The sequence below is a fragment of the Psilocybe cubensis genome, chromosome 12 (genome assembly GCF_017499595.1).
Source record: "Psilocybe cubensis strain MGC-MH-2018 chromosome 12, whole genome shotgun sequence".
Lineage (NCBI taxonomy): Eukaryota > Fungi > Basidiomycota > Agaricomycetes > Agaricales > Agrocybaceae > Psilocybe > Psilocybe cubensis.
In genome coordinates, this window is record NC_063010.1 from 165489 (window position 1) to 184999 (window position 19511).

General features: G+C 43.5%; 7 protein-coding genes across 7 annotated transcripts; 4 read left to right on the top strand and 3 right to left on the bottom strand.

Moving 5' to 3' along the window:
* Positions 1–182: 182 nt before the first annotated feature.
* JR316_0012060 (uncharacterized protein) lies at positions 183–2407 on the bottom strand (the record flags this gene model as incomplete). Its single annotated transcript, XM_047897697.1, has 5 exons — positions 183–627; positions 681–823; positions 878–1040; positions 1706–1836; positions 2009–2407. 5 exons carry the CDS (start codon positions 2405–2407, stop codon positions 183–185), a joined length of 1281 nt encoding a protein of 426 aa, XP_047742586.1.
* Positions 2408–2865: 458 nt separating this feature from the next.
* Positions 2866–4487, top strand: JR316_0012061 (uncharacterized protein; the record flags this gene model as incomplete). Its single annotated transcript, XM_047897698.1, has 4 exons — positions 2866–3548; positions 3598–3902; positions 3955–4427; positions 4479–4487. The coding sequence occupies 4 exons, from the start codon at positions 2866–2868 to the stop codon at positions 4485–4487; spliced, it is 1470 nt and encodes a 489-aa protein (XP_047742587.1).
* Positions 4488–6161: 1674 nt separating this feature from the next.
* Positions 6162–7191, bottom strand: JR316_0012062 (uncharacterized protein; the record flags this gene model as incomplete). Its single annotated transcript, XM_047897699.1, has 4 exons — positions 6162–6178; positions 6208–6747; positions 6891–7003; positions 7064–7191. 4 exons carry the CDS (start codon positions 7189–7191, stop codon positions 6162–6164), a joined length of 798 nt encoding a protein of 265 aa, XP_047742588.1.
* Positions 7192–7498: 307 nt separating this feature from the next.
* JR316_0012063 (uncharacterized protein) lies at positions 7499–9893 on the top strand (the record flags this gene model as incomplete). The annotated part of the gene is made up of 7 exons (XM_047897700.1): positions 7499–7813; positions 7885–8297; positions 8359–8487; positions 8544–8659; positions 8710–9517; positions 9596–9733; positions 9797–9893. The coding sequence occupies 7 exons, from the start codon at positions 7499–7501 to the stop codon at positions 9891–9893; spliced, it is 2016 nt and encodes a 671-aa protein (XP_047742589.1).
* A 5130-nt stretch (positions 9894–15023) lies between these two features.
* On the bottom strand, positions 15024–15795 carry JR316_0012064 (uncharacterized protein; the record flags this gene model as incomplete). Its single annotated transcript, XM_047897701.1, has 4 exons — positions 15024–15191; positions 15250–15369; positions 15428–15547; positions 15607–15795. 4 exons carry the CDS (start codon positions 15793–15795, stop codon positions 15024–15026), a joined length of 597 nt encoding a protein of 198 aa, XP_047742590.1.
* Positions 15796–16479: 684 nt separating this feature from the next.
* On the top strand, positions 16480–16887 carry JR316_0012065 (uncharacterized protein; the record flags this gene model as incomplete). Its single annotated transcript, XM_047897702.1, has 3 exons — positions 16480–16511; positions 16557–16761; positions 16873–16887. 3 exons carry the CDS (start codon positions 16480–16482, stop codon positions 16885–16887), a joined length of 252 nt encoding a protein of 83 aa, XP_047742591.1.
* Positions 16888–18725: 1838 nt separating this feature from the next.
* On the top strand, positions 18726–19435 carry JR316_0012066 (uncharacterized protein; the record flags this gene model as incomplete). Its single annotated transcript, XM_047897703.1, has 2 exons — positions 18726–19270; positions 19321–19435. The coding sequence occupies 2 exons, from the start codon at positions 18726–18728 to the stop codon at positions 19433–19435; spliced, it is 660 nt and encodes a 219-aa protein (XP_047742592.1).
* Between the last annotated feature and the right edge of the window lie 76 nt (positions 19436–19511).

Below are 19511 nucleotides of genomic sequence, written 5' to 3' on the forward strand. Positions count from 1 at the left end.
TTGGGAATTGAGAACGTGGAAGACTCACTTATACTTGGCATATAGTAGGGGTTTTTTTTCTTGTTCTTCGGAAACTCCTCTAATTCCCACTCAACACACATTTTCTCCCAAACGTCTATCAGCTGGGGATTCTCCTTTTTTACAGATTCGGTCAGACCTCGATGCCCTTCCACCTGAGTGTTTCAATCTGCAACCGCCCGACGGTATCTTTTAAGTAGAGTTGTACCCATGGATGTGTACTTCAACCAATTCCAAAATCCAAAGTGGTCGTCAAGCGTGTCTTGTCTAGAACCAGGACCCATCGTTTTCGTCGCATTTCCAACAGCATTATGTGGGCCCCATACCCGTTCAGGGCATTCTCCATCGGATTGACCAGCCCCAGGGATAAGATTCAAAGAAAAGACGTCGTGGTTGGCATGGGATTGTTTATGCATCGATGCATGCAGTTTTGGGATTGCGGGCGTAAACTGCATGTCGGACGAAGGTTTAATTTCCGGTGGCCAATCTTCCTGCATTCTTTTCAGAAGGTTGAGGAACCACTGGCAGGCAATATCGTAGCTTGCGAGAATAGATATGACAGATAGCGCTTTCAGAATTGTCCCAAAGATATAATCCATGTTGGCGTAACTATTATTATAGATTGTGAGTCAAGTAACCTGCAGTTGATAGCGTTAACATACCGTTCACCCTTATGAAGATTTCCAACTCCCAAAATCATTTCTGATCTGCCGCATACACCCATTCCCACTCCAGTATATCTCAGACCCTTTGAAAACTTGCTATTTGCCTTTGCAAGGGCCTGGAATCCCACACAGGTACTGATCTATCTCAAATTGTTAGTCTTGTTCCTATGGTTTCTATGGGATGATATTCTTACGTCTTTCTCATTCGCTCTACTCTTTACATACTCCTCGTATTTTGTTCGGTGGATCATGTATGCGAGACCCAAGCCAAGCCCAGGATCCTGTGAATAATTTGATACCATTTGGTTTTTTAATCGGAAATTGGCGTCGAGACAAATCATTACAGTATATAAAAACCTAGCCAGCAGTCAGAAATATCATTCTATAAAGTTTAAATGACTTACTTCATGTTTTCCGGGGCATCTTTCCAGTCATTTGGCAAGTTAATGCCAGGGTGTGGACATGATGGACACTTTACCATCAACTCTCCAGGTAAAGTTCCTACAGCTCCTCGACTATCGTGGCCCCGCCCCGCCCACTTCAACATTTGCAAATGCCGCCACTGAAGTACCATTCTCATGAGTGCACGATAACGAGATTTTGGCACATCAATGCCCAGATTTGTTGTTGACTTCTCGAGACAGCGATAAAAATCATAAGTAGAGGCCTTTGTTGTGAGAGCGAGTCGGTGTAGATGGCGAAGAAGGTCAAATGTTGCACAGGTCTTTGTGGAAAGCTGTGATGCCGGATATATGCGTCGACGAAGAAGTTGGATATGTTGTGGAATCGCCCGTGAGCACCCACAATATTGAACTTTGCAGGAATGGATGCCGTTTGTATGAAGTATCAACATTTTGGAGTGGCAGGCAATGGGATTGTCGCAGTATGCACCAGCATGGTTTAGCTGAATGACCAAACCTAGCTCCTTGAGTGAGATGTCCACAAAATTTGACCCGGTCCACCTCTGAAACAAAGAAAAAAAATTAATTGTCATATCAGAATAGGAATGCATAAGTACGTACTTCGATTCGATGGAATAGATTAAGCCTGTGTCGTCTAACGCAACATTCACAACACGTAAGATCGGGCGACAAGCACTCCCTACATCTGTGCTCTGCTTGGCCTGGTATTTCTTCTTCTCGAGCAACACAATCTGGACATGATGTAAGATGGCGAAAATCGCCCCGACCCGACCACCGGATAATCTCGTCGAGGTATGTCTGTCGATGCAACGTATACCATACCACATTCGGATGTTTCTAGATATATACAATAAACATTGGTTAGTGTAAATTCAAAATGATATACATTGCTTTTAGTCTTACTGAAACAAGACTTCGTTTCGCCTTATTCCGGGAAGCAGTAGTGTTGTTGTTGTTGTTAACCGTCACAGTTGGCGTTGACTGAGGCCCAGAACCCTGATTCCCACTTTCTGTACCATCCGCCATTTCCTCCTCGTCCTCGTTGTTCATGAAATCGCCTTCAACAGCGAGGTCATAGCCAACACCATCCGGCATCAAAGCATATGTGTTGTCATCTTGAGGCGCCCAAGAGGTTTCATCGTCCCATGCCCCAGCCGATAGAACGGTAGCATAATATAACCTGCCCCCCATAGTGCCCTCGCTCGACCAAATTGTTGTGAAGGTGTCCGGTAATGGTATTGGGTCCCGATATATTTCTGCCAAGCTTGCTTCCCCGGCTCGGCGTCTTTTGCGTGCATTCATAATAGCACAATATAGCGGGCCCTGGCGACCCCTGGCGACCCTCGCGATGTTGTGATTTGCGTGATATTGAGGCGGTTAATACCACCTTTAAGCTTTTTAACGAGTGATTCAAATTAAGTGATAACCCAAATCAGACTTAAAAAAAGCGCATTACGTCACGTGGCTCGACGTGTACCGCGTGACTCAATCAACAATTTGATTATGTCCATTGTTCAATGTGCTGCAATTCAACTTCGATGATCTAATAGGTATCAAACCAAGGTGTGTGCTGCAGTACCAATCCCCCACTATTCAAACCATTTCAACACCCCAGTGGCTTAGGAATATTCGAGCCCGGACATACACTGAGCCACTGGGTCTGTTCTCCCATTTCTGTTTCTACTCCCCTTCCTTGCCGCTGTTGTTCTACCCATTGTTCACCATTTCAAATATCACACAGGTCTTCCTTTCTGATCATGATGTCTACGACTCTTACTCTGCCTACCAACTTCTCGGCTGCGGTGGCTTTGGAGCAATGGGCAAACTTGTATAGTCATGCAGATAGCCTGTTCAGCCTTTCACCGCTCACATCACCAGAGCATACTCCGCCTTCATCCCCTATTCTTCCTTCTAATGTTGATCTCCAATCGCATGGCAGAATCACATCCGACGCGTTTGTCAACGATGGCTGTCAGTTGAATCCGTCACCATTGCCAGTACCACTTTTTCCACACTCCTCGCCTTCATGTGTTCCTGCAGTACAACCCCAACCATCATTGCCGGCGAGGGCCTCAGGGAACGTCTCCACGATGGAGGGTCCATCCTCCAACCCCAAGCTGCCAGTAAAAGACGCAAAGAAATCCAAACCGCCCCATCGCGCAGCTCGCCAGCATGCTGCTGCAAATGCTGCTCGAGCGCATCAACGAGACAAGGCCAAAGGCGGGCAAATCCTTGAGCCAGCTGTTCGTGAAGCCCCTCATCGGAAATATGTCAAGGGAGCAAAACAAATCAACACCACATTTGTAACAGAATCCGCACGCGTTGCTCGAACAGGCTTCATCGGAATCAACGACCGCTCCAGATCAAAGAGGGTGTACCATCTAGAGGAGGTTACAGGAGTCAATTCAGAGCTCCAGTTCAAGCTTGTCAAGTGGGATGGAAGGTATGCAAATGTTTCATTACCCTTTTTTGTACTGAAAGAAAATTCATAGACAACCGATGTTCATCTCGGACTCAGATGGACGCGCTCTCGTTATTCTGGCGGGATATCCGGAGGACCAGGGCTGGCCTATCCTCATGGAACTAGCTGCAGACTCCCTGGAGGTGGCACGAAGCCGTTTTGTCCCGCCCAAGTCCGAGAATCGTCGAGGAACGTTCGACTCTCTACACTGCGGTGTCTCCTTCGGCGGCGGTCAAACTTCGCCCTCCAATCTTCGGAACGAGAAGGTCAACAAGGTGATATTGGAATGGCTCTGCAACCTCGAACCCTTCAAGCGGTTGGCAGGATTTGCCTCATGTACGTTTTGACATTATTTTGTTTAACCATACTGATCATTCTAATTTTACAGCTGCTATGCACACCTGGGCTAACGATCTATTCTGTGCATATGCAGAAAATCTGAAAGAACTCCACAAAGACCCTGAGCTGAAGCGTGTCTTCCCCAACAGTATCTTTTCCGCGGCTACATTCAACATGGGACCTTGTACAGTATGCACTAAGCACAAGGACTTCTCCAACTTGCCATACGGATACTGCGCGGTGACTGCACTTGGCGATTTTGATCCAAGGCAGGGGGGTCATCTTATACTCTGGGAGTTAGGACTTGTTGTTGAGTTTCCCCCCGGATCTACGATTTTGCTTCCCTCCGCGCTGATATCCCATTCTAACACCGCCATCTCCCAGCATGAGAAACGCTACTCCTTTACCCAATACACCGCAGGAGGTCTTTTCCGTTGGGTGGCTCACGGATGCAGAACAAAGGACAAATATCTGGCTACCCTCACTCCGGACCGCCTTGCATCGTATGTTCAAGAGGAGTCAGTAAGATGGGTAAAAGGTTTGAAACTCATACCTATTGTTCATGGCATGTAGGAACGTTAATACATTGTAATTATGGTACACAGTTGACATATCATCATGAAATAAATGCTATATCAAGATTTTTGGGTTGGGATGCAGTGATTCTCGCCAAACCAGACATTAACATTACCACAATATTGTGTTAAAATTTAGTCCCGTGTATGCTTAAGTACATTAGAATGAAAGGTACATATATCTAGTATATCGATCTCATTAAAAAATTCCGTGAAAGAAAGCAATGTATGTGTAGTATCTCAAACACTCTCTTTTTGTGCGGTGATTCACGAAAACGCTTGTGCGGCTGTCCAAAAAAGAATGGTTAATAACAAAAGCATTTTCAATCCTCTGGTTTGGAAATTTCACCTATTGAAAGGTATAATTCTCCTTAGCAACATACCCAAAAATTTTGTGGAACACTTATGTGCATAATATGGGAGTCTCTTAATCTCTCCGTACATTGACCCATCAAACATCGTTGTATGGTGTTGGCCTTCCGACCAAAAACATGCAACAAACTCCATTTTATTCCGGCCAATTTGACCCAAAATCTTTTCAAAATTTTATTCTACGATTAATACAGAACCCATATGTGCAACTAATTATGGTCCCGATGCACTGAGTGATTGTTGAATGCAATCTCAAAAGTCGACAACTCGAGCTGACTTTGGGTATTTCCATTTTGGTACTGACCTCTATATTTAGCAACCAATCAAAATACTCACTGACCCGCTTGGCTTTTTTTTTGTTAGGCCGAGAACGTACACTTTGTGCACTCTCACCGCTGGCGCTCATATATATTTTCAAAGAAAATAAGACCCAGTAATTATGTTTCCTACATTTTTTTGACGTATTTTATTGGAATATAGGCTTCGGGCTTCCCTAATTGGGTAACCCCGGACTCTATATACGAGAAAAATACGTCAAAAACCAACAGGAAACATAATTACCAATACATATTTTTCTATCAAATATGTATCAGCGCCAGCAGTGTCTGTCCTCCTCTATGGCCCGTAAATACATCCATTTTAAATCTAACCCCGACCGCGACTACGAGTTGGCAAGAAGGAAAAACTCTTATTATCTGTAAGTAATACGTATATTCAGATTACTCCGGTGACAGCTTTTTGATTCCTCTGGTCAAACAGAAACCATGAGGAAGAAAAGCGAAAAGGATGTGAAAGAAAACGACGTCAGAAGTAAGTAGCTTAAGTCTATGTATAGCATCAGGATATAGAAAGTTTATGATATTTGATTATACATTGAAGGGATCGTTTGTCTCCTGAAGCAGTAGAAGCAGCCAAAGAAAGACATCGAGAAGCTCAGAGGCGCTATCATGAAACACATCGCCACAGAATTAATGAAAGGGCTAGATTCCTTCGGTATGTACTGTATTGCTTCTCTCTTGATAATTTTCGAAAGAGTGAACAAAATCTTTGCTAGTTTTTTTCGAAAACAGAAGGCTGAGGAGGAACAAAAGTTACAAAGCAGAATCAAGGTAAGATGCTTAACAGTTATACTTGACTTGAATGTGCTAATACGTAATGGTTGTCAATTTCTGTTTGCAGAAGTTGAATATGTAGAGTCAGATCCAAGTCAGATCTCGATTGTTGAAAAAACACAATGTAATTTTTCACAAAAGAACAAAGCTCTGAGGCAACGGTTGAGTCGGCGTAAAACGTTTGATTATTGTAGCTACTACATGATGTTGTAAACTACAAGAGCATATTAAATTAGTGCGCACAATGGCCCCTTTTCCCCTTGCAATTGGGGCAAGATGAAATCAACCTGTGGTTTTCAAGGCGTTGGGATTTCCTTGGCTCCGGAGTTGCTGAGGTTGATGCGGTGGGTGGACCCTCTACAGCCTTTTGCTTGCCTTTGAGGCGAGCAGAGTATTGGCAGGTCTGGACACTGATTGATTCCGGCAGGCCAGAGGTGTCGCTGTTGTCATCGCTATCGACATCGCCCAAGTCAATGATGTCGGGGGAGTGCTGACGCCCTTGAGCAGAAGGAATGGTCGCCACGCCTTCAGAATCAATTCTTGCTAAGGCTGGCTGTTGCGAACGGCGTCCAACGCGAATTCTGGTTGAGGCAGCAGAGAGTTTGCCGACATATGGCCACCGGGTGTACACTGTGTCTGGAAGACGTTGAAGTCGGGTTGAAGGTGCATTTTTGTAGTCGGCAGACCACGATTGCGCAGGGACAAGCTGCAAAGCACCAGCCAGTCGGTGTTCGTCAAGGAAATTGTTGAAGACGTCCTTCGGCACGCTGAGTACGTGTTCAACTATAAAATCGCTGATGGCGTGTTTAAGCACAATATATGAAACATTAAATCACTCAAGACTCACATTGCCATCCTCAACATATTCTCAATAGGCCCCCAAACTACCACCAGCACTGGAATGATTCGCCTTGGCCTTTATGGACCGTTCAGATGAGGGGGTTGGATAAAATGGACATCCCCAGCCTCTTGACGAGACATCAAAAACTCCTCTAGGTCTCTTTTGGCCAGGGGAAGCAGAGTATCAACGCCAATAGAGCTATGATCAAATGAAAAAAAGGTTGAGCCATATGCAACAATAATAAACAAGAAAACTTACCGGTACTCGTTAATGATAACATGTAGTGGGGCTCTCACAATTAACACAAAGACGTTTGGCTGGTCATTGAGGAATTGAAGGTAGCCTGGATTATGTGATCGCCGATGAAAGGCGAGCTCTGGATTCATCCCGAAAGCGCCTTGGATGGAGAAAAGAGGGAGGAAAGCAACAACGGTCCCAAAAATGTATGGCTCTCGGAGTCGGGGGTTAAAAAAAAGAGGGCCATCGGAAGGTTCTTGACGCTGATAGGCTGGTAATGGCGGGTAATGTATCATACTTTTTCCGGCCAAGATAACAGGAGTACATACATTTTGGATTTGAATACTAAGGATCAACCATAGCATTAACAACCTTTCTGTCGGTATAGCAGTAGGTAAGAGCCTTGAAAAACTTTTTAAACCGAAAACTCACTGGTATTATAAACCTAGATATAATATGCCCAATCCTGGCGGTTTTCAAGGCCTACAAAAGGCTTTTTTACTGGAGCAAAAGCCGTTGTATGAAAAAGCTGTCGAACAGCAACTAGTTTCTGAAACACTTGCCGATATCAGCCGTCGATTTTTAAAAAGGTTACCGCTGGATAAGCCTGAGAGCTGGGAGCCTACTGAAGATGAGTTAGCAGCCATCAATGACGATGAAGCAGAAGAAGAAATTCCTTGCCGCAACCCCGAAACACTTTCACCGGCAGAAAAGGAGATTGCAGAGAAGCAGAAAAAAGAGAGACAACAACTCCTCCAGACCTTTCGTGGCGTACGTCGCTTCCCATTTGGGTCACTTGATTAATTGACAGGCTGACGTCACGACGCCACTTTTTCATTTAGAAAATTAAGCGTTGGTTTAGATACCAATACAAGCAAGATCATAAGACTCAGGCTCGCAATGCATCATCGGCTAGCAGTGATAGCAAAAATCTTTTCACACTGCTCCTCCAACAGCTTGTAGGCAAAGAGCCTAATCGCCCAAGGTTGAAGACTCCAGTGAACATATGGAGAAAGGAGAAAGCCAATCGCGATTCTATTGAGGCCGAGATTGAAGCAATGGACCCACCAGTTCCTGTCAATTTACTAGTTAAGACCCGGGACGAGATTGCAAGACGCCTTTTTCAGGAGTTGACTTTGGAAGAGAAAAAGAAATGGACAAAGATTGCCTCAGATGAGCATAGCGCCGCAATAGCAAAGTATAACGCCGACATTGATATCAGTGGGGATCTATTGACTCCGGAAGAACGTCAGCGGTGCGGCTTTTTTTTAATTTTGAATTCCTATCTTTCTAACGGTTTTCTTAATCTGATATAGTGCTATCGAGGGAATTGGTCCTTTCATGTCTCCAATCTTAGACGCGCTCTGCAATATCACTGGGTGGAAGTGCACATTTATAGCTGGTGGGCCTGAACCTGCAAATGGGGGGATGTTGGGTACTATTAGGTTTGTGTTTCTTTTTTATACAATCTCTAGTTCTGATTTCCTCTTCGGTATAACAGTGTTCATTCAGGAGTTACGTCTGGAGATATTAAAATGAACTTTGGCCGCGCAGAGCAAGCTAAATACAAGAACATTTTTATTCCGATCTTCGGTGATTTTCTTCGAAAATGCTACTGTAAGTTATATACTTTATTCTTGAACTAATTCCGCTTAAGCGTTGTATAGCAAAAAGCACTTGTCAAGAGTGGGCATTGCCGCAAGATCATGGCCAAACCCCAATGTTTGCTTCGGAAGCCTTCAGGAGCGAAGAGGAGTCAATTCAGGCCATTCCGATTAATGAATCTCATGTCACTGCGGCTTCCGTACCCAAAAAGAAGAAGAAGAACAGAAAGAAAACGACTGCGTCTCCCAATTTGCGTCAGACCACTACTCCAACTACACCTCCAGAATTTCCTGTGGCTGATAAAGATGTTTCTCTTAATTCCAACTTGCTAAATCATGAAAAGGGTCATAATCCCTTTCCCGAAGACTGGCCGTACATTATGGAAGATGAGGACAACAACTCCGGATACGAAAGCAACAATGCCGACGATTTAAGCCAAGCATCACCTACCTCTGTGCCACCATCGCCATCTCTCTCTGTGCCACCATCCCCTTCCCTCTCTACGCCACCATCTCCTTCCCTCTCTGTAGTACATCAAGACCAACAAAACTCTACGACAACAAATAGGACAGTGTCAACGGCGACTCCGAACCCTACAGTTGACAAAGTAGTCACGGTATCTTCATCGGATGCAACTACGACCTCACCAACGCTAAATCCACCCAGCGGCCTGCCACCTCGCGCAAACCACCCATCTGTGGCAGTAGCAGACCCGGCCCACGCCACGTCTATGCCTAGTACAGCAGCAAAGAACACGCCCAATACAATTTCAACAAACACGGTGTCGGAACCTGGTGCCTGCAAGACGTCCTCAAAGCGTAAAGGAGAATTGAAGTCAAAAAATCCCCGCAAAAAGCGCAAGGCTAATAGGTGAGTATGCAACTCAAATTCAATACAAAGCCATGTCTAATTAATCATTCCGTTTGCCACACTTAGTACTCAATCAAGGTTGACTACAGGTACTTCAACATCTGCATCTGCATCAGCATCAGCATCAGCACCGGCACCAGCAACAGCACCAGCACCTGCTCGCAGCCAACGCCTGACACGAAGCACCGCTCCTACAGCCGCTCCTGCGCAAGCAAAGTGAGTCTTTATATGGACATTTTGGAGAACATTGCTTATATCTTTTTATTACCTTTCGAAAAGATTGCCGCCGGTGCCAACATCTTCGGTTGTCCTCACCCGAAACGGTAAACCCGTCAAGAGCTCTAAGTTCTGGGTATATGCGGAAGATGATAGCTAAACTTATGCTGCGCAGCCAAAATCATATAGCGTCCGGGTAGTATACTTCTATTAGCTGCTCTATTTTACAAATGTCATCTTTATAATACAATCATACGAATTCTATTTAAGGTTCTTTGAATTTACATGAAGCATAGTATCATAAGAATTTGCAATACGGACTTCGAAACATCAAGTTAGCGTCGAAATTAAATCCACGCGGCAGAAAAATATGAACATTGGGGAGTCGATCTCTCACCTTGCCAACCTCATACAATGATACATGACACGATACCCACTCGACGAAACGACTGTATAATTTGTACTATCTTGTGAGTACCCTACAGATTTCAGGATCCAGTATTAATCAGTTAAAAAATGAACGTCCCGGCGCTGTCTCGAACGCGGGGTGTACGCTGATATAGAAGTAGACACATTCCAACCACACTATACCACCTGTAGTCGCACCCTGAAGTCTTCATACCCTGGCAGTTGCCAGGTGTATGGGAAGTATCTACGCTGGCAACTGCCAGGTGCCACAATTGAAGTCTTCAGCTGAGCGATGGTCAATACGACCAAACAAATCCCAAACACGGTGAGCGGGGCCCCGTCGGGGGCGAAAAATGGCTTTGCTCGTTGTTCGGCGCGGCCGTTTGGGGCGGGAAAAAATACGTCGGGGTCGGCTCGATGAGCAGACCGCATCGGCGTTGTTTGCGCGACGTTATGGACAGCGGGCGGGGTGGATGGGGCGGGGCGACGTTGGATGACGCTCGCATTATTTCTGGGTGATTTCCCGATTCGGGTAATAGATCATTGATGTACTGATGTAATCAAATTGATCATCACCATCAATCCATCACGCCGCGGCCATCGATTCAGCCAGCGCATGCACCGTGCGCGCTGCGCGCGTTGAAAATGCGCACTGCTCGTTGGCCTGTAGGTCTTTCGCGCAGACGCTTTGTTATGAAACATAATATTACTAATAGAGGGACGTCCTGCGACGCCGTATGCTCACCAAATCAAACAAATGAGATATCTAAAGGATTACAATGCATTATGCAACACATAGTATCTTTACATGTTTCTACATAGTTGATGGACATGGCACATATTTTGAGTGACTATGGATTAGAAAATATAGTAGTAAGATGATCAATACATGAGTAATTTGGTAATACTCGTCAAATACAGTTCATGTAATGGCTTTTGATGAATATTGCTACTGTTATATCCACTGGCACTTGTTGTGCCCTTCCTGTGCCACTCTGGATGCTATATTTGTTTGTATGTTGTTAAGAAAGTTTGACAATTATTGCTATATATGTAGATTCTTATGCACGACTGTAAAGGATCGGAAAGCTTGCTCGAGAACACTTTATTATCTCAATATCTAAAAATAGCCACATTTCCGGACGCTCTTTCCACGTCAATTCCAACAGTAAATATTCAATTGGGAAACATCTTCATGCTGAAGTTGCAAATAAAATTATTGCTAAAATAATGTAAAATCATTCTATATCCAAATATACCGTGAAAAAAAAATGGATGCCTCAAAAGGTGTGCTTCAGGCTCGGAAGGTCGACCTCAGAAACTACTAAATCCATAAATTCATCCAACAAGATCACCTTGTAGGATATTACAACACACGGTATAAAGTGTATATATTTCAATTCATTTTTAAACCAGCTACATGTTGGTATCTTTTTTTTGATGTAATCTTCAGAATTGCGTTCAGAATTGCAAAATTACATAGAAAATTTTGAATCCGAGATCACCAAATTAGATTCCGGCACTGTATACGTGCTAAATATTGAGTGAGACAGCAAATATAACACTGTTTTTGTTTATACTTCCAAGATGAATACTCTGTAGAATAGGTTGGTTACTCATATGCCCTTTTATTTGATCTCGAGTTCATCAGAATGTGAAAATAATCAGTGACCCCTTCTTTTTTGCATCATTGATACTGGCAAAGTAGCAGCAATCCCATTTTACATTAGATATTCTTACTATATATTGCTATATATGATCACATAAACGAGATACAGGCCTCTAGTGACATTAGTAGCCTATAGGTTGAGCTAAATAAGTTGTCTACTCTGTGCTTCTGCCAGTCAAGGTATCATACCACTGTTTTCCCAAGCCTACTCAAGGTAATTACCACAGCAGACTGACTGAACTCTACAAATGTGGGTCAATATTACCACTCACCACTGTTGCATGCCTGTATAGGTAACCTCTATGCTTTATCTGCTCTGCAAGAGCGCCGGGATAACGAGCAGTGCGCATTTTCAACGCGCGCGCGCGCACGGTGCATGCGCTGGCTGAATCGATGGCCGCGGCGTGATGGATTGATGGTGATGATCAATTTGATTACATCAATACATCAATGATCTGCAACCCGAATCGGGAAATCACCCAGAAATAATGCGAGCGTCATCCAACGTCGCCCCGCCCCATCCACCCCGCCCGCTGTCCATAACGTCGCGCAAACAATGCCGACGTGGTCTGCTCATCAAACCTACCCCGACGCATTTTTTCCCGCCCCAAACGGCCGCCCGAACAACGAGCTACGCCATTTTTCGCGCCCGGCGGGGCCCCGCTCACCGTGTTTGGGATTTGTTTGGTTGTATTGACCATCGCCCAGCTGAAGACTTCAAATGTGGCACCTGGCAGTTGCCAGCGTAGATACTTCCCATACACCTGGCAACTGCCAGGTATGAAGGCTTCAACTAGCAGCTAAGGCTGACTATACTGGACTGGATACACAGGTTATAAGGAGGGTACAGGTCAATCTTATACCTTCATTCACCGAGTATTCACCGGCGCTATCAATGCATCGCCTAATCTCGTTATGATGTCAGTGAGCCTATTTTTAAATCGTCATCCAACTAGCCTCAAATGCATCCACCCCGCCACCCCCACATTGATGTGCGCAAACGGCGGTTTTAGATGTAGACATATTAATAGATTATTTCGGCGTCCTTTTCTCGCCAAAACGCCTACAGAACAGTGCAAAATCCCCAAAATTTCCCCTGCGGGGCCGCCTGCTGCATTGTCTGGTTGGGATCAACCGGCAAGGCTTCGGCACTGATTATACCGCCCACAGACCCTCTGATACATCACCTTGGGCAGTTGGGACACTCCCCACCAGGATGTATCATGGCACTTGGGAAACTGCCGGGGTATGATACATAAATATAGCTTACATGGCTGGAATAATGAACAGTAGGCGGTGTCCAATGACAGTGTATATCCAGGCAGGAAATCCAATCTTGACCATCCTCTTTACAAAAAATTGCCAATCAGTCGACGAAGATGACCCAAGCGCCAATGTTGCCGAGTATCCAGAGACAAAGAAGAAGAGCGCCCATAGAGCGGACTTGTTGATATTGATAAAGATATGGGTAGAAAGATTCGTCTGGGCGCATTCTACCGCTACATGGTGGCAGATGAGCAGAATTGTGAGTGAAGCACGAAGGTTATCGACATATTGTATCCGTGTTGGCCTCGCCAGTCCGAGGAGTGGAAGAACTTCTCCATGACTGCCCATTGTTTTGAACGCTGAATGTCTGAGGAAGGGAAACGGTTCAATTTCAGTTATTGTGTACAGTGGGACGAGACGATTCACGCACTGGTCTACAGTAACAAGTAGCTGGGTAAATCTCAAATGCAACACCGTATCCTCAAGATAAACGCTCTCTTTCCACAGATCATCCCGCTTACCACGGGCGCAGCAAAGTGAGACTAAAAAAAACCAATCAGACGACATACCGTATGGGTTACTTATTTTCGGTTTCGTGTAGGCTTCAAAATACGCATTTTTGGTAAATTCAGAGGATGCTTCTACCTTTTTAAGGTATTGAAAGATTTCTCACGAAAATAAAGGAAAGTGTCGGAAGACTGCAGCAAGGAGATTCGTATTGACCTTGCAAGACGAGAGGTCGGGGAGAAATTTGGGGCGGCAAGCTAGCCTCGCGAGCCAGGCCTTCTGTGAATCTCGTCTCTTTTCTAGATAAGGCAGGTACCGAGTGATATGTTTGTACAAATGTTGCCTTTATTTATGTCGTCAAACATTGATCGGAGTGCGAAAAGAGAGATATTCACAGAAGGCCTGGGACAAACGGTTCGGATTTGAGGGAATCCTCGTTTTGTGACTCGGACTTAGTGAAAAAAACGCGATTTGCCTCAACAACAACCTTCCACAACTTAAAAAAAAGTTGTCTACAGATTCATTTAGATAGGTTTCTTTTATAATGAAATTCATTTTTACAAGGTCACGAAAAAAAAAAATTTTGAGAAAAAAATGACTTGTAATTTGAGCCGAAAAATCATATATCATGGCGCAGGTGAACTGCTGGCGGTTAATGAACCCAGTCTCTGCAGATGAAACACACAATGAAAGAGACATACCTGCACATCCCACCTCCATCAAAAGTGAACCTCTGGATACCCAGATTGTCCCAAATGCAGTCTCTACATCCTCTGTAGATTCAAATCATGCTTCAGCTTCAGACAGTATGGGCGAGTCTAGCATGCAGGGTTTGACCTTGACATGGATCTTGAGGAAATAGAGGAGGAGTACGATGTTATTGAGGATTCAGAGGATTCAGAATTCGAGGGGGAGGGGGACGGGTAGTGGTCGCAATCGACGTAGTTGTTCGAATTTCACCAAGTCCGACGTGACAAAGCGTGACTCTGCCAAAACCGAACCGTTTGGCCCAGCCGTTTCTGACGAAACCGAGCGGAGCTCGAAATATGCTGAGTCAGAAACGACTGGTGTACGAGCCTAGCGGCAAGCGGCGAAGCTTTGGAGTTTCATTTCTCCGCCGCATATCCGGCAGCCATCGGCAGGCTTTAACGTGGGATAGGTGCGGCATATATGATTAAAAGCAATCTCTAGGCAGTCAGCTTCTGTCAAATCCAATATTTTTGCCAACAACACGCTTAGATCAAGATTGAAAGTGGATATACATAATATCTAAGCTTCAAGAAAAAAGTAAGCATGCTACTGTACTTGATGTTGACCGTTATTTTTTTTTCGACAATATTACTGAAGGAAATTCGAGAGAAAAGATTGAAAGACAACGCTCGGGCACCACGCGCATCATCCGCAGAGTATAGCTATCCATTGTACAACAGACCAACTAATTTACGCTGCAACACACTTGGGCTTGACAGCGGGCCAGAAGATGCTGGGGATGCAGAATTCGGTGTAAGTAGAAATGCTGCTGTCGAGAGAAATCGAAAGCGTTTTCTGGCTTTTCTGAATAGAGGATGACCGGGTTGGAATGAGGTGGATTAAAGCAAACGCCAATGCCTACGTATTTGATTATTAGAGATTCGACCAAGTTAGAATTGCGAAAGTTAAATCATACATCAACCTGGGCCTCAAGGAGACGGAGGACAGCCGCGATGGGGGCGGTGAGAGAGAATTGGGCAAAGATGGAGTGTTTTCCGATGACAGTAGACAACAAAAGTTGGTGAACCAAGACAAACTATAGAACAGAGCACCGTCAGATACTGATATGTGATTCAAAGTGAACAACGACTTACATCGGTCAAAGCTTCGATGATAGCTTTACCTTCATCGTCCGGAAAGGTTTCAGTCGATGTAATCTTTGGGACGACAGCCGTGATGCTGGTTACAATATCTTTGAATCCGCTGACCAGTTTCTAGTGGGTAGGTAACAGTAAGGAAACCTCGGTCATGTCTGATAAAAATCTATACAAACCCTGCTGGCAAATGTAATTTCAGTAACGGAAGAAGTGGTTGTGATAACTGTAAGGGCGTCGTTGGTACTCTGTGAAGCTGTGGTAACTGCCTTGATGCTGGTTACGACCTGCTTCGACGTCAAGGCAGCGTGAGCCGCCTGCGCATAGAGAGCGCCAATAAGGAAGGTGAAAACAGAGCGGAAAAGCATTGTGAACTGGGAATTACGAGTCTTTACGTAAGTAAAGATGAGTTCTTTTATCCCCACAACCCAGCGAGCAAAAATGTCCTCGCCAATTGTCCCCATCAAAATATTATTGATGCAATCAATGTCGTTACCGCTATCGGTATTTTCCTTAAGCGGTCACCGGACCCCCTAAGCAACCCCTTTCCAATTCATTCTACGACTTCTTTTTACCATTGGTTACTTTAAAGGTTGTTTTTGATTTGTTTTGATCGCAATGTGAATGTGCGTTTCCATAAAATTAATTATACCCAACAACAATAGTCCTACTCAATTCACTTTTTTGCGTTGTTGTTTAATTTTTAAAACCATGTGGAACCGTCTAGCCAACGTGCTTATATATTGTACTAATACTTAGAGATGGAACAAATGCACTCTTTGAACTATGGGTCTGAAAGGTTGGAAATAGAACTGTGCAGGCACACACGTTCCTTGATATCGGTAGCTTCATCAATCAGAGTTCAAATAGAAATAATTACGCGTTCTTGGGTTCTGGGCGTTCTGTACTATTTGAATTTGATTTTCTGATTCATGATTGTTTCTCACGCATACCAATTTGTTCTTCCCCTACGTCGGGCGTCTATTGGCTTACGGTTAATATATTTATTGACGTAGTATAGACAATGCACTTTTCTCCACACTGTTTTACCCATGGCTTCCGCGTTATCCCCCCGTTTCCAACAGTATGTTCACTGTTTTATCTCATTTGGTTATTACTTATTTTTTAGAGTCTTTCCGCCTCCCATGGACGATGTGTACATGGATCAGATGGATCTGAAAACCCTCTACCGTTTCTCTTGGACTTGCAAGGAGCTAAACGACCGCGTTTCGGGCTATATGCGCCGCGCCTTCCATCCCAAAAATTTATTTGCTCCTATCTTCAAACCCAATGAACATTTGCTGTTTCGTCTTCTCCAGTTCAAGACTGGCCTGGTTATTTCAGGTTCCACCGTTTTGCATTTTACTTGTTTTAGTGGTCCAACGCAAAGCGTGGCATGACAAGACTTTACATCTCACAATTGTATAAAATATTTTTTAATCTAGATTTATATAACATAGTTAATATATATTAATATGTTCTGAATGCACAGCCAGATACTGGGCAAGGTTATGATTAATTACTATGACTTAGGTCTACTACAAGCTTAGTTGTGTCAGACACAAAAAATAGCTGCACAGGTTATAAGGCCTAATTGTAAGGAAGAACTTGTCTATTATAATTTTCATACCTGCTAAATATTGAAGAATTCCAGATCTGCTGAGAGAATCCCGTATGGAAAACTGATGGAAGAATGCTCATGTGTATGGCTGCCCAAGTGGGGACATATTTCCCATAAATATAATTTTCTTATTTTTGAAAAGTGCATCAAGAGTGAAACAATATTGTGTGCAAAAACATTTGTTTGGTGCGCATATTTCTTTTTGGCATAGTTTGATGTTGCTGTGAACACAATTGGCTGTGTGGAAACATATTTCAAGCATAATTTGCAAGTGTTAGTGCATTATTTCTTCCCCAAAATACATTCAATGCATGGAAAACATTATTCAAAATGACCATCTCTTGACCAAAGTGGCCAGTGCTCAATGCAAATTGAGTGTAGTGACCGTGGGAATATCCTGCGTACAGTGTGCGCAGGATATTCCCACGACCTGCTTATTAATTCACGGCCAGTACAAACACCACAGCAAGTAAAATATAATAAGATCATCTAAACTAGGACTGAAAATAATTATTATTGCCAAAAATACTTGTATTTTACCTAAAGTATATGCAATGCATCTCAGTAATATATCAGGAATTACCAGAGAAGTTCAAGTTGCTCAATGCAAAGTGCGGCAACCGTGAGAATAACTTGCATACACTATATGCAAGTTATTCCCACAGTCTGCTTATTAATTCATGGCCAGTATGAACAGCACAACAAGTTTAATATGACAAGTTATTTGAAGTGGCATTAAAGATAATAGCTAGATACATAATGTTTATTATTCTTTATTCTATGCCACCACAGTCTGCTAGTCATTCATGCTAAATTTTTTTTGATAACAATAAAGCATTCTATTTACCTCTACTTGCCATTAGAGGTGTATAAAGCATGCAAAACAGTTGGTATGTAATTGATTGTGACTAATTAATGGCCTTAAATCAGTTGAATGAGGTCATTATTATAAAATTTTTGGTTATGAGCGATGATTATCTGCGTCAAAATGTTTAACTTGCAATTAAAAAGTCATAATGTAATGGTATCTAATTTTGTTTTCTACCATATGGCAGCTAACCTATCTACCTAGCTAATATCTAGTATTTTAATTTCCATATCCCCTTGGTAGGAACAAAAACTAACAGAAATTCTATGATAGTAACCGATTATTAAGTCAAGCATACCGGTTAAGTAAAAAACCGGTATTAATCACGCAATTTTGATGGCATCAATGATTTACTGATGGGGACAATTGGCAAGGACATATTGTTGTACAGTGGGTTGTGGGAATAAAAGAACTCGCTTTACTTACATAAAGTTTTGTAATCAATCGTGCTAATATATGGATTCCAGGTGACATGGACATGTATGTCGAGCACAGATATGCTCTTCCCGTTCTTTCCTGGATGATGTCCATTGGATTTACTATCATGCCGCATCCCAAATATCCGGACAACACCACAGCGGAAAAAATTTTGAAAATGGAAAAAATCGTCCTTCAGAAACATCCTCTTCATCAACATTACAATACCACTGGAGTGGTCGTTAACCTATGGTGCCAAGGTTCTTTTGTCCCACTGATTACGACTTGTCAATCGGTGGTAGAGTGCATTTTGGGGTATCATAGCAGTATGTCCCCAATGTCATGTGTCAAAACAATGTTAACTTCAATTTTGTTCTACTGCAGCCGGCGTCATGAATTTTGTTACCTTTGAGAAGGTGTACAGCTTGTATCCAAATGCTACCTTTGGACATCAAGTCTCTCTGTTGCAACCTTCTGCCGACCTCAAGCGCGCGCAAAAATTTCTTGCAAAATATCATTCCCGTGGCTTGAAATTTGTTCTTTCCATTCCATCGCAAACTTTGAAAATGGACTGCCATATCCAAAGCAGGATACAGTCTATCAGGGACAACGTAAATGTTGGGTATAGTTCATCTCGTGGTCATGTTCTCGTTGTGCTGGATTACGATCCTTATCCAGAGTTGTTCTCTCCTGGGATTAGACGGGTTGGCGACAGGCATTGTTGGGTTTATTCTTTGCCTCTTTTACCCAAAGCAAATCAGACTTCCTTTGTTGAAGCCAATTCGTGGGCATTGTTGCTCAATGAATTTGATTGTTTGCATTTTGGTGTCCGTCGCATCAGTGGTATCGCATTAGAATTTCACTACACAGCGGCAGATGTTTACCAATTACACAAGCGTGTCAAAAAAGCTATCAAATCCTGGGAAAGGGGTATAAGGTGTGTGCTCTTTAGTTTTAGTATTTGTCAATTTAATTCCTGTAATGTAGGCAAAAAGATGACCGTGTACATGCAACTGTTTTGTATTTGCTATCCAGAAAGGCAGATATTTTTTGGTTGCATCGCCCTCAACCACAAAGCCTCTTGTGGAATGGATATTTGTAATTTGTTCCATCCTTACACTGCTGGCGCTGATACATATTTGATAGAAAAATATGTATCGGTAATTATGTTTCCTGTT